Source organism: Danio rerio, chromosome 3 (genome assembly GCF_052040795.2).
Source record: "Danio rerio strain M-AB ecotype USA chromosome 3, GRCz13ab, whole genome shotgun sequence".
NCBI lineage: Eukaryota > Metazoa > Chordata > Actinopteri > Cypriniformes > Danionidae > Danio > Danio rerio.
In genome coordinates, this window is record NC_141023.1 from 33,693,854 (window position 1) to 33,711,977 (window position 18,124).

General features: G+C 34.4%; 2 protein-coding genes across 5 annotated transcripts; one reads left to right on the top strand and one right to left on the bottom strand.

Annotated features, from left to right (window-relative positions):
* Positions 1-1,658: 1,658 nt before the first annotated feature.
* Positions 1,659-10,372, top strand: aldh3b1 (aldehyde dehydrogenase 3 family, member B1). 4 transcript variants are annotated; one of them, NM_173221.3, is given in 10 exon segments: positions 1,659-1,720; positions 2,538-2,715; positions 2,793-2,903; positions 3,075-3,195; positions 3,779-3,864; positions 3,957-4,038; positions 4,322-4,714; positions 6,410-6,576; positions 7,291-7,390; positions 9,758-10,372. In NM_173221.3, coding segments are annotated over 9 exon segments (1,422 nt in total). In that variant the 5' UTR covers positions 1,659-1,720; positions 2,538-2,553; the 3' UTR covers positions 9,958-10,372.
* Positions 10,373-10,929: 557 nt separating this feature from the next.
* Positions 10,930-17,650, bottom strand: clpp (caseinolytic mitochondrial matrix peptidase proteolytic subunit). Its single transcript, NM_001020684.1, is given in 7 exon segments — positions 10,930-11,500; positions 14,238-14,343; positions 14,428-14,615; positions 16,736-16,832; positions 16,938-17,009; positions 17,112-17,213; positions 17,605-17,650. Coding segments are annotated over 7 exon segments (801 nt in total). The 5' UTR covers positions 17,614-17,650; the 3' UTR covers positions 10,930-11,273.
* Between the last annotated feature and the right edge of the window lie 474 nt (positions 17,651-18,124).

Here is an 18,124-nt window from a genome sequence, read left to right on the forward strand (position 1 = left end):
AGACTTATTTGCTTCATTGCGACTAGAATAAAATTATAAAATAAAATAATATTATTGTTTTTAAACATTTTAAGGTCAAAATTATTAGCCCCCTTTTATTAGCTATATATTTTTCGATAGTCTACAAAACAAATCATTGAATAACTTGCCTAATTACCCTAACCTGCATAGTTAACCTAATTAACCTAGTTAAGCCTTTAAATGTCACTTTAAGCTGTATAGAAGTGTCTTTAAGAAATATCTAGAAAAATATTATTTACTGTCATTATGGCAAAGATAAATCAGTTAATAAAAATGAGTTATCAAAACTTTTATGTTTAATAATGTGTTGAAAAAAAATCATGTATTGAACAGAAAATGGGGAGAATAAACAGGGGGGCTAATTTAAGGGGGCCTAATAATTTTGACTTCTATAATTGAGGGTACAGTACATCTGACATTTAAAAACATAATAATAAAAAACAAAAAACTTGTTATAAACAGCGATACTTTCCAGTATCTTACTGAAGACATTAATTTTAATAATTTTAAAAAAATGTTTTGTTTTCTTTTAGGGAAGTTTGTTTATTTATTTATTTATTGTATAGTTTGTCAGCTCTCAAAGACAAATATGGTAATGTGTAGAAATAACTAACTAAAATCTATTTTTTCTTTACATTTCATCACTTGAAACCAAGATGATAATTTTCCTGTGGATGTGCATGTGTAAGAGAAGCACAAGCTCTCTTAATCTCACACATAGCCTATGTCTGTCAATTCTGTAACCATATAACAGAAACAGAATTTCAGCCAAAAGTACACTTGCTAGCAGAACACATGGCACTAATATGATCAAGATTAAAATTGTATAAATTGATCAACCTGTAATCGATACAATTTTCTGTTTTCCTTTTGAAATTGTGTTAGACTGTTAATAAGATAATTCTGTGTAAAATCTTTTTAAAATGGTTTATCAGAGGGGCGCACACATCTTCCAGTGCTTCAGGTCTTACCAGTGAGGAAACATTACATTATCTTTCTTTTGTGGGAGATAATTTTACCAATTTAAAGGTAAAATTTAAATTTAAAGTATGATGTGGGAACAGAAGTTATATATTAGTTTTTTGAATTTTCAAAAATATATGCACTGTTGTAGAATTAGGATAATTACAATTTCGCGCTTTAATATATAATAATAATACTGCCAAAAAATTAAATATTTTACACCATAGAACGTGACAGAAAATATTTTTTGGCAATATGAGACACATTTTACAAAAATATTGTATGTTATTGTATGCAGCATCTTGATCTATAAAATAAGTAATATTTTATAAATAATCAAAAATCTGACCATTTTAAAAGCTGTAAATAATGGCTTTGGACACCAAATGTACCTGTAGAATCACCCATATAGCCAAAATACAACAAAATACTTTTTACTTAAACACATTATAAATTCAGATAAATTGAGAATTTTCAAGTGGTCTTGTAATGTTTTGTTTATGTTTTTGCACATGAGAACAAGAAAGTTTTTTTTTTTTTTGTTAGTTTTTTGCTGTTTTTGACCTGAGATTTAAGCCAAACAGCAGGTTTTTCGGGCTGCAGTATCTGACTAAGATGCTAAACTCGACAAACCTGAATCTTCTGAATGAAAGGCGAAAACCCGGAACTAATTTGCACGTGGTAAAGTGAAAAACACTGGGTTGTATCGGTAAAGTGGAGTTACTTTCTGGGAAAGGTGAGTTCATACAACTATATTTATCGGCGTTATATGTAAAGATTGACACACTTGGGTAATCTTTGAAGGGCGGACTTACCGGACGCGTTTTGTATAAACATGCGAAATTGTTCAAAGATGTTCTCTATTTCCTGTTTGACACTGCATTGTAATGGTTTTGGCAATAAGCAAAAAGTATTTAAATTCGCTGTTATGTATGCTGAGCTGAGTGAACGCGGTGATTATGCATACAAAAACATCTGCTCTGTCCGCGTGTTTTCTGCTGTGCTTGTTAAACTTACGACTGCGTTCTTATATGTTTTAAAGAAATGTTATGGCGTGAGGTAGTAGTTTGTAGCCAAATAATCTGCACATTTTTTTTGCATCGTTAATACAAAAAGAAAAGCAAATTGATTAAATAAAGCCTAGACTGACAGCAGTCTCTGGGAATCATGTTTGTCACTTGGTTTCTGTTACTTTTTTCAACAATGTTGAGGATGGACTAATCGCAGCCCTTTGAGATTGCTGGGTGATGATGACGATTATGATGCATTCAAGTCATTTTGTTGATAGTTCCAACTCTTCACATTATTAATGACTGCACTTTTTAGTAAAAGACAACAATATAATTTTATCGTTTATCTACCTTCCACATCTTATAAGCCTTCATTAGTTTCTATCTATTATATAAATAGATTTTTAAAAGATGGGTACATTTTGTGTAAACTAAAATTTTTGGGTGACCTTTAAACTTAAAGCTAAAAACAAATGCAGCAAATGCAACAAATCTTCAGTTTCTTCAAAATATTGTTTACGCATAAATTTTGTCAATGTCTAGCAAAGGTGTTTTCACAATGGAGGGCCAGAAGCAGGTGCTGGAGAGGCTGCGGGGTGCTTTCCGCTCAGGTGTGACCCTTCCTGTCCACTTCCGTTTGACTCAGCTGGAGGCTATGATGTCACTGTTTGAAGACAATGAAACACAGATTTTAGAGGCCCTTCATGAAGACCTTGCTAAGGTAAACATATGCTCAGGCTGACACATATGTACTTTGAAATTTGGCACACATGATTCTAAATCTTTTCTGTCTTACAGCCCAAATTTGAGACAGTGCTGTCAGAGATAGATATAGTGGTGAATGACATTTGCTACAACATCAGCAACCTGCAAACCTGGATGCAGCCCTCGTATGTGGGCACAAACTTGGTGAGATACACTAATATAAAATAGTGTGCAATATTTTGCACCTTTATCATTTTATAGGCATCAATTTATGAGCCGTAACAAACTAAGTACAAATACATTTTGTTCAAAGGAAAGGGTTTATAATTCTGATAAATTTTTTTTTCACCTCTCCCAATTTAATTTATATTTTAGGCAACAAAGCTGGATGACTGCTTTGTGCGCAGGGAGCCATTGGGTGTTGTTTTGATTATTGGAGCATGGAACTATCCTATTCAGCTAATTTTGTCACCTTTGATTGGTGCAATTGCTGCAGGTAACAACAATATATATATATGTATATTTGTGCCTGGATTTAAACTACATAAACTCATTTGTATGGTGTAGAGCCTCCTTTAGTGGCCAATACAGTATCAGTTCATTGGGAATGACAGATACAAGTCCTGCACAGTGGCCAGATGGATTTTGAGAAAGTCTTCTTGCAGAATAGTGGCCAGGTCACTGCGAGATGCTGGTGGAGGAAAACATTTACTGTCTCACTCCTCCAAAACACCTCAAAGGGGCTCAATAACATTTAGATCTGGTGACTGTCCAGGCCATGGGAGATTTTTATGTTCAATTTAATGCTCATCAAAATTCTCTGTATTTGTGCAGTATCATCCTGATACACGGCACTGCCTTGCTCGCACATGGTTCTCCAGAATGGTTCGGGAGTTCTTAGCAGTCATGCACCCATCTAGAACAAGTATCGAGCCTAGGGAATGCCATGATATTGCAGCCCAAACCATCACTCATCCACCCCCACAAAAGCATTTAAAATCTATTCACTCAAGAATCTGAGGTGAAAAACATTTCTGGTTCATTCAATATATTTAACCATTTTCATTTTTTCTCTTCAGGAAACTGTGCTATTCTGAAGCCATCAGAAATAAGTAAAGCGACAGAAAAACTTCTTGCTGAACTCATTCCTAAGTACCTGTCCCAGGTCAGCCCCATATGGTCAAACTTTGCATTTTTGTCTGCACTACAGTGTTCATGATAAGGTCTGCAATCCTTCTCTTATAAACATGTTTGCAGGAGTGTTATGCAGTCGTTTGTGGTGGAGCAGAAGAAACCAAGACATTGCTTGAGAACCGATTTGATCATATCTTCTACACGGGTATGTTTTCATTGTTATTAATTAATTTCATCTTTATTTCTATAGCGCTTTTACGATTTAGATTGTGTCAAAGCAGCTTAACATAGATCTTTGAGTAAATTGAAGCTGTGTCAGTCCAGTTTTCAGAGCTGAAGTTCAGTTTAGTTCAGTTCAGTGTGCTTTAATTTTCACTGCTGAAAGTCCAAACACTGAAGACAAACCCTTCGATGCACAGCTCCACAAGTCCCAAAAAGACAGATTTAAGTCCACATTTGCTTTACATGTTTTGTCTTCTGCCCTCCAGGCTCGCAGTCTGTGGCTCGCTGTGTCCTGCAGGCCGCAGCAGTGCATCTCACCCCTGTTACTCTGGAATTGGGTGGAAAATGCCCTTGTTTGATATACGGCCGGCTGGACATGAAAGCTGCTGCCAAGAGGCTGGTGTGGGCCAAGTTTTTCAACTCTGGGCAGAGTTGTGTGGCTCCAGACTATGTTTTATGCACGGATGAGGTGAAAGAGATGCTGTTACCTTTCATGAAAGAGGCTCTGGAGAGCTTCTACGGATCTGAGCCCCAAGAAAGCCCCGATTATGGCCGTATTGTTACAGACAGACACTGGAACCGACTGATTGAGCTAATGAAAAAGTCTGAGGGTAAAATAGTAATAGGAGGAGAGAGTGTCAAAGAGACCAGGTACATCGGTAAGTAAGCCTTAGGTTGACAATCAAAGTGCAATACAGCTTTAGTTTCACCTCCTCCTCCATACGGTTTAATTTATTTTTAATGGGCAAACAATATAATGGTTTTCATACTAACCCATTAAAATGTCAGTTAGTATAACAATAATTTTTATACAAAACAGTCTTTTCAGGATATATTTAGAACACAAAAATTTCTATACACACTACTGTTAAAACGTTTAGGGACAGGATTTTTTAATATTTAAGGCTGCATTCAATTTATCAATGTTATTGCACTACAAAATAACTGATTAAAACTTGTTTATTATAAAATTTATTCATTTATTTCAGGGATTTTAAAGATCATTACGCCAGTCTTCAGAGTCACATGATGCTTCAGAAAACACCGTAATAATAATAATATTAATTATTATTATTATTATTATTATTGGCGATGCAGTGGTGCAGTAGGTAGTGGTGTCGTTTCACAGCAAGAAGGTCGCTGGTTCGAGCCTCAGATCAGTTGGCGTTTTTGTGTGGAGTTTGCATATTCTCCCTGCGTTCGCATGGGTTTTCTCCGGGTGCATAATTATGTGCTGCATAAGTTGGCGGTTCATTCCGCTGTGGCGACCCTGGATTAATAAAGAGACTATACCGACAAGAAAATGAATTAATTAATTATTATTATTAATAATAATAATAAAATAATTATTATTAATAGTAATAAAAGCAATACTGACTGGAGTAACAATTTTTATTTAGAACTACAAACAATAAGAAAGCAGTTATTTAAAATTGTAATTAATATTTAACAATTTAACTTTTTTTAACAATTTTATTATTATTTTTTTTTACATTTAATAAATGCAATCAAGGATGAACAAGGTAAAAAAAAAAAACTGGGAAAAAAAAACTGACCCCAAACTTAAGACCGGTAGTGTACTTTGCTACTGTTTTTCAAACCACTAGGGCTTAATCATTTGTCAGCAAAAACATTTTTTATTTAAGATACATAAGTCACTTACATTTTTTTGAAACGTCAAAGCAGAAACTTTATTTATCTTTAAAATGCTTTCTAAGTATACACAATTACTTTTTCATATCATTTTACAAATTAATTTAATGCAGACATAAAAATTGGACGTCTCAACTGTGTATGTATATTTTAAAACAAAATGAATAAAATTGTTCGGATTAGACCCCTTGATGACAGAAGTAATGGTAGAACAATAATGATGTCACAAAGGTTTTCTATTTAATAAAAATGCTTATTACTATTTTTTAAATTTCTATTCATTCACAAAATCCCCCCAAAAATGTATTGCATAAAAATGCTTCCTGAATGCCAAATAAGCACAATAGATGGATTTCTAAAAGATTATGTGGCATTGGCAGTGGATATGGCAGCTGATGACAAAATATAATGGCATGGAAAACAGCTGTTTTAAAAATGCAATTTCAAAACAACTTTATTTATGGTTTATGTATTTAAATAACTTCGTTTAAAAAGTCTAACCACAAACTTGCTATAATAGCTTAATTAATTTCACTGAATGATACTAATCCACTACTGTTTCTACTGCAGCAGTATTTAGTAAAGTTTTTTTCTGCATGGATCATTTACTACATTTTTATTCATTTAAAACATTAGTTGGCAGCTCAGCCATTATTTCATTTTCAACCCTCTCTCCTCTGCTTTATCATGGAATTTGTCAGCTCCCACTGTGATCGTGGATGTAAAAGGAACTGATGCATTAATGCAGGAGGAGATTTTTGGCCCCATTCTACCCATTCTGACCATCAAGTCTCTTGACGAAGGAATCAATTTCATCAATGAGAAGGAAAAGGCTCTGGCACTCTACGCCTTTTCTGATGAGTCTCAGGTAAGAAGAGAAAGATCAAAAGTCCCTAACATGACAACAGACCCATTTACATATAGAATGATCATTTTAAAGAGGACTATAACTACAGTGCTCAGCATAAATGAGTCCACTCCCCACAAATCTCTTGCATTAGTTTAGTCAGTACTGAAGCCAAATCTGGAGCTAATCTATCAAATTCATTTAGGATTAAAAAAAAAAAAAAAAATATATATATATATATATATATATATATATATATATATATATATATATATATATATATATATATATATATATAATTTTTTTTTTAAATAGCAAAACTCAAGAAAAACAAAAATCTTTACAATTTTGTTAATGTTGTAAGTTGTTTTTTTTTATTTTTTCAATATTTTACAAGAATGTAATTGTATTATCTTTCCATTTCTAAATATGTTTTGTGACTAAAATAATATTTTAATAAATATATCTAATTAATAAATCTGTTGTTTTTTTTCAAATGCACCAATATATTTTATCCACATTCTCTGAGAAATGGACACAAATGTTCATTTTCAAAATGAGGTGTACGTAATTATGCTGAGCACTGTATATTAGCATATACACCAATGGATGCTGAAGTTTTGTTCAGCTATTCTTTTATGCTATAGTAATCATATTTTGATGTAAATGGGCCTTTACACAGTAATGGGACTGATATGTATTACAATTTATTAGAATTGATTTCTGTTTGTTAAGGTCGTCACTACAGTTCTTGAGAGGACCAGCAGTGGAGGCTTCTGTTCCAATGATGGAATCGTTCACATGACTCTTCCTGGTTTACCCTTTGGTGGAGTGGGTAAGTCTGAATGCATGTCTGTAGGAGGTACCCTGGGTAATAAAACCTGCATTGCTTAATGCAAAGCAAATGATGACTCTTCCTGAAATACATGGTAAAGAACCAATGAAAGATTTGTAGTTGAATAAAATCCCTATTTATTTTGGACAATTATTCACATTCTGCCTGAATGATGTCAAATAGTTTGCACTCTGTGAACTGAAATGCTGATAAAATGCCCCATTGTGCAGGTTTCGTTATAAATTTAATTTAAATGGCAACAAGATAAACGATGTGAGTGTTGATGACTACTATTGATTTTTTTTTTAATAAGGGGTCTAAATTCTCCTGGACAATGTGTCTGTGCTTGTAAACATGCATTTACATCGCTGCATCAGTCACACATGAAGAACTCTGTACACTTACTGACGATCCGTCAAGTCTCTTCATGAATAAGCATAAACTTTCTCATTCAGTGGCTGGGGTGACATGAGTGTCTGCATGTTTTTATACTGCCAGGATGGCGTCTAGTTTTTCTCACCTGTGCCGTTTCTCATTGTGGATTTTACTCAATTTCGAGGGACCTGTTGTACAAAATGAGCTGAACAACTCTGCAAAGTAGACTTTGGGGTGACTAAACCGTACAAATCAAACTGGTTAAGACCAGGTTAAGTAATTTTATAACCCTAGACCTCATGACATGTGAAGCAAACAACCATGAGAGAAACCAATTGAGCATCATTTCTCGTGATGGAGTCTGTGCATAGTTCACTCAAAAATTTAATTTACTCACACACAAGGGGTTCCAAATCACAAAAGGACATTTTTTAAGATGAAAACCTGTAATCACAAAGTAGGAAAAATACTATGGAAGTGAAGGGTTACAGGTTTTGAGGTGTTTAACAAAAATAGCTTATGTGTTTAACAAAAAGAAGAAACTTATAAGGATTGCAACAAGTAGAGGGTGAGTAAATGATGACATTTAAATACAATTACAAGGCAGAAATAAACACTTCTGATTCTGCAAAAGTTTAAGGCAACTTACAATAAATATTATATGACTGCAAATCAACCAATCAACTGATTTAAAAATGTAGCATCACAAACAGATTAAAAAAATGTAAAAGCCTTATAAAATAAAGCTAATTTAAATGTAAGTATTTAAATGTCAAATTTAATTTAAAGCTGTTATTAATATCAAGTGACATTTTGATAAATATAGATCAAATAAATGAGCTCATCATTAGAATCCATATATTATAAATAAATTATAGGCAACATAAGACAATTTTGACTCAATGCTTTGTGTAAAGGGCTTTAATTCGTAGCAAAAAGGACACACCGGACTGGGAGTGGCTTTGTTGCATCAGATATGTGACTTTACTCACAGATGAATGATCCAGTTTGGATTTGCGATCTCTAACCCAGAATAAAACTTGCTCAAGAACAGGTTTACCATGTGGGTGTAGGTTACCATGACAACGAAACCTGATCAAAACTAACCCACCTTGAGCCCATAAAATCAGAGTTTGCTCAAACTAAAAGTGAGATTAACTGTGTTAAAACCCAAACGGCTTTGTGCAACAGGAGTGTTTAAACTAATGGTGGAGGGGGGAAAATAAAACTATTTGTTTAAGTCTATCTTTACAACCATTGTCAGCTGTAAGCTCTTTTAGTAGCTGCAGCCTGATAAAAGCCTTAAAGGAAGAGTCTTCTTATTACAAGGAAAGTATTGAAGATTCAAATTTCCTCTCTTGCTATCATTTAACTGTAAATTACAATAAAAAGCTGCATAATGTGGCATGGACGCTTTTCATAAGACTGTGACATTTTGATAGTGATCAGCTTCTTAAGTGCTTGAATATTAAATTCCTTAATATTTTGATTTTTTTTAAACATCATGCATTTATAAAGCTTTACTTTCTATTATAAGATATTTGTATAAAATTGCAAAAAAAAAAAAAAAAAAAACAGTAGTTAACTCTCATGCTGGGTGTTTTTCTGCAGCATCTTTGGGTGGGAAAGCAAATTTGACATTCTTCCCTCTCCTTGCTGCCGTTATCAGTCTCAGATACCTTTTTTTTCTTTATCATAAGTTGTGGTAACACTATCGTGGAGTTCTTCATTTGTTATTTGTGCAAATTGGAAGGCAAAATAAATATTTGTGGTCTTCATTCACTGCATAGGTAGACGGCTACCACTTTTAAGAAACCTGGAAATGTGAAAAGTGTCCATTGTATCATTTGATTTACTGAGCTTTGTTGCTATAAAACGTTATATTATGCCATACATACTGAGTTTACTTTTAATTCAACATCAACTACAAAGCATAAAAACACTCCGTTTCTTAAGGTAAATCTGATTTGTGTGTATGTGTGTTTGTCCCAGGTGCCAGTGGGATGGGCAACTATCATGGGCGTTGGGGTTTTGAGACGTTCAGTCATAAGCGTGGCTGTATGCTGAGAGGCTGGGGGCTGGAGCGCGTCAATGTGCTGCGTTACCCTCCCTATACTGAAAGCAATCTCAGCTGGCTGCGCTGGGCCACCACTGCCAAGAAAAAGGGCTGGGGAGGATGCTCTCTTATGTGAGAAATTAAAGATTTACACTTGCCCAGAGAACCAAAAAGCCTCCGTTTTACCAAGATTCATTTGTGGATTTTCAGTTATGCATCATGATTGAAAACTCCACCAGAGGTCAGCACTGAGAAAAGTGACTTCTATAGGAAAACATTACTTCATCTTTAGTCACATCTTAGGATTTAGAAGTATCATCCAGGGACCAAAAATGAATCATCCATATTTGTTACCAAACACTACAGTTACAATGTACATTTACAGAAAGCATTATATCGGGGTACTAAATAATGTCATTTGTTTTTTACTGTTACATATTTTGCAATGTAGTACATAATAGTTGATCAAATTGTGTAGGATTCTAGCATTTGTAAGTTGTTTAAATAAATATGGCTACAAAAATAAAATCTTATAAATGTGTTTTCAGGAATCATGATGTGGATTTATTTTTGATTCAAATAAATTGAAAAAATATGCAATTCTGAAATACTATTACAATTACTAAAAAAAAAGAAAATCTGTTTAAATGTTTAAAAGTAATTTATTCTCATGTGGGCTAATCTGACTTTTCAGCATAATTACTCCAGTCTCAAGTGGAACATTATTTTTCAGAAACTATTCTAACATTATTACTTAATATAACTGATGCTTTTCCCAGTGATGTGTTGCAGCTGAGAGGGCATTCTCAGAGTGTTAGATAAACAGCTCAGTGACGGGCATGAAGAAAGCAGATCTCATGTAACAGTAACAGTAAGAACTCTCCCAATGATTATTTGATGTATTTGTTGTGGAGTTAATTCTGCAATGATGAATCATACACAATGTTGTAACAAAGTTCACACACACGTGTACAACTTTGCACTGTTTTTGCACTGCAAATGTGACTGGATACACAGGCACACTTTCAGCACAAAACATGCATTTTGTAACCCTTGAAATTGTATTTTTCCAAGTTATTAGTATTATAAAAGGACCAGAAACACATAATTTACCAAGTTGTTTATTTGAATTAATTTCTATAAAACCTCTCATTTAAGGGATCACATTAAACCAAAGAGCTTTTGTGTAGCATGGTAACACACTCCATCCAAGTAATATACAGACATCAAAGCCAATACTGTCACCAAGTTGGTTTGCTAAACATACAGCAAACAATTAGAAGGGCTGGACTATGGTTACGCTTGCATCTGTAGTGTCCACACTCCAGTACTGTGAGACTTCATAAAATCAAAGATAGAAAAGAAAAGTCCAAAGTCCAGATCTGATGTGCGAGTTTGGCTTTGCCCTAAATCATCTGTCACAGCAGACATAGCATAACAGTGAAGTCTGTTTCAGGGCTCAGGCTTGTGTGAGGATGGAGGGCTGCTGGAGGACTGGCCTGACTCTGAGGTCTGCGGTTGAGGAGATGTGGAGGAGCTCGCAGGGCTGCTAGGTTCCTTCTGAACGAGCTCTGGCTCATCTTGCCCAGCCTGTGGTGGGTGAACCAGGACTTTATCAATGATCCCGAAATCCTGTGCTTCCATTGGGCTCATGTATCTGTCTCTCTCCATCACACTCTCTAAGTAAGACCACAGAAAACATAAAGCTGAGGTCAGAAGGTTATCCAATATGAAGGTAATTATGTTAACCCCTAAGCTGATGTTTTAATTAACTTGTTGTCTCCACATCTAATTGCTCCTAAATTTATAAGCTAATCTATTGTTAAATTAATGTTTTTTTGTTAACAATTTGTTAAAAAAAATATTCACTTTAAAACTGTAAACTATAAAACAGCTACATAAGATCCAGTTAATGAAGCTTATGACCAATCCATTTCAAACAGTAATACACAGCTGTGCTAATGGGCTATATGCATAGCAAGTGCTTTTTAGCCACTGATAAACTTCTGGTCAGCTATTTTCAACTCATATGTCTCAATAATGTAGTTAAATTAAAATATAATCAGTTAAATAGACTTTAAACAGATAAATAGGCATTTATTTACTTGTTCAAGCATAAAACGAGATGAAATGTCATTTTAATGCAAGCGCTGAAACACCACTAAAAATAGTGTGGTTAAATAAACATCCATATGTCATGGCATGGAACAATGTATTTTAATGCAGTGCTTCATGTCTGGTCTGAGACCCACTTTATATTGTAACTTTTTCAGTCAGTGTAGATCATTGATTTTTAAAGAAACTAGAACTTAAATACAGGGATTTCAAAATAGCCTGACAATTCACTGGAAGTGCCTGAGCTGACCAAAATGAAAATATGACATGACAGTTATGGAACTCTCTGCCGTTAGATATTCATCAGATGGACTCTTTCCAATTTTAAATCCCAGGTAAAAACTTTTGTTTAGGATTGCTTTTAAGGATTTTCGGGTTTAATATTATGTTTATTATTCTTCTGTCTTGTATTTTATGATGTGCCTGTGACATATTGTAAGGTGTTCTTGAGTGCTTTGAAAGGCACCTGTAAATAAAAGATATTATTATTATTATTATTATTATTAAAAGTCCCTGTGCAAATACCCCATTGAGGATAATCTTTTATAGTATGACTAATATTTGGCGATAATATAGCATACGCCATTTCAAGCTAATTATATAATTCTGTGACAAAATTTAAAAATGTTGAAAAATCTTTTCTAGTAAATTAACATTAACATTTGTCTTTTTTAAAATAAATAACACAGAATTACTCATTTGAATTAATTTTTTTAATTTAACTTTGTCCATTTTATTACAAAACTGAAGGCATTTGGTTCAGGCTCCCATCACCTATACCACAGTCAACCACTAGGGGTGATAAATATTTTGCCTCAACTCAATTAGGCTAAGACAACTTTATTTATAAAGCACTTGAAAAACAAACACGGGGGAAGTGATGGGAAAAGGTCTCTTAACAGAGGTAAAATGGCACTCTCAAAGACCATGAAAGGCAAAGACAGTTGATGTAGAAAACAGGTTCTTCAATAATGACTGAACTGAAAAGTACGCATTTATCATGCCAACCTTCCGTATGCATCACCAGTATGCCTAATTTGCAGCCGCTGCACTTCAACACACTGAAGACGGTGGGAGACGGCAACTTAACAGACCAGATGAAGACATTCATCACATAATTAAAAGACAACTTTTCTGCTATATTCGATGACTTTTTAATTTCCAGGGATGTCATTGAATTTTGCGTGTGATCCATTCACCATCAGCCTAAGCGGAGAATTCTCCACAAACGCGGTGACTTGAAGGCGGCTCTCCGTGGTGCTGAAAGCCTGAGCGCATTTTGGGTATCTTGTGCCGAGACCTATGACACATTAAAAACGCTGGCTATCTATGTGCTCATTATGTTCGATTTAACTGTGAGGCTGCATTCTACAAGATCAACTCGATAAAAACATATGAGAGGAACCGACTGTCAAAAGTTTGTCAGAGCGGAAATGTAACTTTAGTCATTGATTAAGCACTGTGAAGAGCCCATTTCAGCATCGTAATTCGAATTCGAGCCCACTTAATTTTTCATTTGATGAGCGAACATTATGGCCTGTTTTGTTCTGGTACCAGGTTATTTATTTACCATGCTATTTTAAATTGCGCCAGATTGTCTGCTAGTTTCAATCATGTTGTTGAGACTTAAAAATAAAAAAGGGCATGAGGAAAAGTTATGCATTCTTTCTTTTTTTTTTTTTTTTTAAACCTGTTTGAAGCCATATGCTTAACGCCGCACAATCCGTCCTCCTCATTTCAGAGTGTTGCTTAAATACAGTCATAAATGGTGGTTATTCTGACAAGAGACTCGGTTGTTGTTATTTTTAGTTGCTTTAGTGAACCACTATTTTCTTTTTGATCCTCACAATCATGTCGTGGGCCAGATTGAGCGGCTCAGCGGGCCAGATTTGTCCCGCAGGCCGCCAGTTGATGATCAGTGATCTAAAGAATTCAACTAAGTCAATTTGAACTCTTTTTAATAAAACTTTTCAATAAAAAGAATGAGGAGTTTGACTCCTTCTTATGATTCCAATTCGTTGATGAAATATTAACACTTCAAATTCATTAAGGCCAAAAAACAAAAATTTGTGTTTTGCCTGAAAACTTTCTATAGCGATAATGTAGTTGCATTACGAAGTGTTCCAAAGGTAGGGTGAGACTCATAAAAATGTGGTCTTTGAAAAAATGATCAAAGACTCATACTAAGTGGGAGTAATTTATGTGGAATTTGTATACAACATTTGTTGGGTAAAAGAAAAATTCACTCCAGATTTAAATGAGTGGAACACATTATTGAAAGTTTTGTAAGCTCATCATTACCTATAGTCTCCAGAAGCTGTCCTGTGTGTTTGCTGTAGATGTTGTTGATCTGTCTTTTCAGTTTGAGAATCTCCTCTGCCTGGATGGCGATATCTGTCGCTTGGCCCTAAAAATACAACGATTGGCATTATAGAAGTATACAGCAAAATTACAAAACAGTTGCCTCTTTTTTTCCATCCCCACTTCTTACCCTCGCTCCTCCAGAAGGCTGGTGCACCATGATTCGGGCATTAGGCAGGGAATGCCTCATTCCGGCGGTTCCTGCGGCCAGAAGCAGACTGCCCATGCTGGCTGCCTGACCCACACACCAGGTGGAGATGGGATTTAGGATGTACTGCATAGTATCATAGATGGCAAGTCCAGACGTGACCACACCACCTACAAGAATAGTGTGTTATTTCTTAAGACATATCTTTTAAAATCAACATTTTTCTGCTACTGTTTAATATAGTATTAGTAGTGTTTAATATAGTAATATAAATTCACTTTTATTATATTATGAATCCTGTATATCATATTAACCCTGAAAGTCTGACATGTGAATTAATTAAATTCACTTGCTTTAACGGAACCTTTTGACAAAAACATGTTGCATGTTTGTGTCATATATGAGACTTTTATTATATTGCAATGTTAATCAATGAGATCTTTAAAGCAGTGTAGCACAATATTTGGCAAAAATGTACTGTATTTAAATTTCAGCTGTCAGTCTATATGTCCTAAACTGTAATGAAATATTCGGTTTTATAATCAAAATCTATAGTTAATAGTAGGTAGAAGACTATAATGCTATGCTTTAGAATTGAAGGAAGATTCCTTAAAATCTCATATTTGAGACACACATTTAAATGATTGGTTTTCTAAAATATTTTTTTTAATAACCAAGTAATACAACATTGTTTTACACAAAGAGGTGTTCATATTGAAATATTACTTTTTAGGTCAGTAAATTAAACTGACAGTAAGACACATGCATCACTTCTAGACATTTTATATACAACTAAAGGCCTTTTTCTTACTAGAATAATAATAATAATAATTCACAAATTTGCAAATACAATTGGCTTTGTAGACGTATTAATTATGAACAAACGGATGGAATTATACAGATTCTGAAATTATTTTATTTTGAGCTGTGGACAAAGTTGTACTTTTGTTGTTTATTGGAAAAAAAGTTCCACCTAACAGGATTTTTATTTTTAGACAGTCAAAGGTCTTTTTCCACAATGGAGAGCAGTTGTTATGTGTGTGTTTTATGCAAATAGTGCATTTATTTATTTTCAAATAGTATTTACTTTTTTTATACATTACCAACTTTACAATTTTTGATTTTCATTTTATCCTAAAATGTCTTAATTTCATCCAATTTATGATTCTGTAATGCTGATGATACACACGACAACTTTAATTACAGTACTGCCAGGCCATTTTGCAGAGCCATGTTTCTTGGCTACTTTCCTATTTCAAATGGGCAACAATATAGTATCTTTAACTCATTGCTAGGCCCACACGGAATCTGCCCCAGAATCAACCAGAAATCCGCAAATTTTTAGCCCATCATTGAGTGCATGTATTTACTTGTGTACTTTACTTTCGTCTTAGTCCCTTTATTTATCTGCTGTCATTCCGCTGTCGCCACCGCGGAGTGAACCGCCAACTTATCCAGCACATTTTTACGCAGCGGATACCCTTCCAGCCACAACCCATCTCTGGGAAACATCCACACACATTCACACTTATACACTACAGACAATTTAGCTGACCCAATTCACCTGTACCGCATGTCTTTGGACTGTGGGGGAAACCGGAGCACCCGGAGGAAATCCATGCAAACGCAGGGAGAACATGCAAACTTCACATGCAAAACTCCAAATGAGCCGAGGCTCGAACCAGCGACCTTCTTGCAGTGAGGCGACAGCACTACCTACTGCGTCGCCATATTAAATTTATATATATTAAATGAATTTTAGTACTATTATTGTGGTATAATAATAATAAAATTAAAATGTCCATATGATTTACCTACAATACAGTTTGTAAAGTAATATATTCATGTATTTTTCTCTTCGTCTTTTAGTAGATCTATTATATAAGAGACTAGCTTTGTTTACCAAATAAGTGGATTTAATTGGATCTGCACTGTAATAATTAAATGAAAGTTAAGAAATATATCTAATTTTTATTTCATATAATTCTTTAGTTACGATACTCCCAACATCGTTCCGCCTAATCAGCAGATTTTTTACAAAATTCTCAGCAGAAATAGCAAAAAATGTCTGCAGATCATGTCTGGCCCTGCTAGTTGCCCTAATTATTTGCCTAGTATCTCACCTGGTTGTCCATTCATGGCATCATTTCCCAAAGTTGCCCAACAACATTGCTCGAAAAGTTATCCAGTGTATCATCACATAAGATTGTGACAGTAAATTGCGAGCAATCTCACACAGACAACAACAAATTTACATCACAACATATAGTTTCTTTTAGCTGTCTCTTACCAGGGCTGTTGATGTACATGTGAATCGGCTTATTGTTGCTCTCTGACTGAAGAAAGAGCAGTTGAGCAATGACCAGAGAAGCTACAGAGTCATCGATCTAGATAAGCAGAAGGACAGAAAAACAGACAGGAAACAAATGAGCAAAGGCTTTCCAAAAATCTCTCTACATCCTTGTGTTCATTTCCTTGTATTCTGAACTCACAGGACCCATAACGCAGATGATTCTCTCTCGAAGCAGCCTTGAGTAGATGTCATAAGCACGCTCTCCTCGTCCCTGAAACAGAGGAAACCTTTTAACAAGCTGTCATGTTCCTTGCACACTAAAATCTGTATCTTTAATATAAAACTATTGAATTTAATGACATTGTGTTCTTACCGTCTGCTCCACAACTATAGGTATGAGTGGACTGTTCCATGGAGAACTCTGATGAACTGACCTACTGACTCTCAGTGTAGAAACACCACATCGTAAGACCCTCTATAAAAACAACAGTTACTGCGATGAAGATCAGTTATTAAACAGACAGATGCCTCTCTGAAAACATTAGTGTCCATCCAAGGTCGTTATATATTGGCGAATATTTTGGCGTCGAGCTTGACTTTATTTTTATGTATTTATATTTTATGTTCTATTATTATATAACACTCAATTTAGCCTTTACTTGTCAAATTTTGAGAAAACGATCAAAATGTTAAGGTCAAAAACTTATAAATTACATAAAGCCGGCTGGCAAAATCTCTTTTCTCTTAACGTAAGTTACAGTAAATATCGCGAACGGCGTTGCAACTGACGTGTCCTCAAAACAATACACATATTTAAATATGAAATTAATTAATACTAAGTTTACAGAAAACAGTTTAATACTCACACGTAGCATGTTTCTGTTGAGCAACCCTCACGCGACCCCTCGCGACCCGGATGTGATGCTCTGCAACTCGGTAGTGAAGCCAGCTCTTGTTGATGGTAGAGATTGCGAAGTCGAGAAAACATTTGCAGACTCTAAATAAACGTGCAGTGTCTTTAAACGAATCAAGCCTGTCACAGAATTAAAAGTGCAAATAGTTTTTTTTTCTCACGTCTCGAATAAACGAATGAACAAATATATTCATTTATTAATTGAGATAAATACCTTTTTTGTAATACTGAACAATGAAATAAAAAATAATAAGCAACATTACAATAATTATAATAATAATAAAATTAATAATAATAATAATAGAAATAATAATAATAATTATAACAAAATTAAGATATAAAACATAATATAAGATAAGCTCATTATATTTATTTATTGGATGCTGAATATTACTAAGTGATACTAAATAATATTTTTGTTGCTGTTGTTGTTTGGAATGCTACCTTATCCAAGTTTTTTTTTTTTTTTTTTT

Bases quoted from the DNA above. Each gene is read 5' to 3' on its own strand.
- aldh3b1 (XM_087242071.1), top strand. From the start codon at position 2,530: ATGTCTAGCAAAGGTGTTTTCACAATGGAGGGCCAGAAGCAGGTGCTG. The intron at 2,904-3,074 runs GTGAGATACACT...TTTATATTTTAG, and splicing joins CGTATGTGGGCACAAACTTG to GCAACAAAGCTGGATGACTG. The intron at 4,039-4,321 runs GTATGTTTTCAT...TCTGCCCTCCAG, and splicing joins TGATCATATCTTCTACACGG to GCTCGCAGTCTGTGGCTCGC.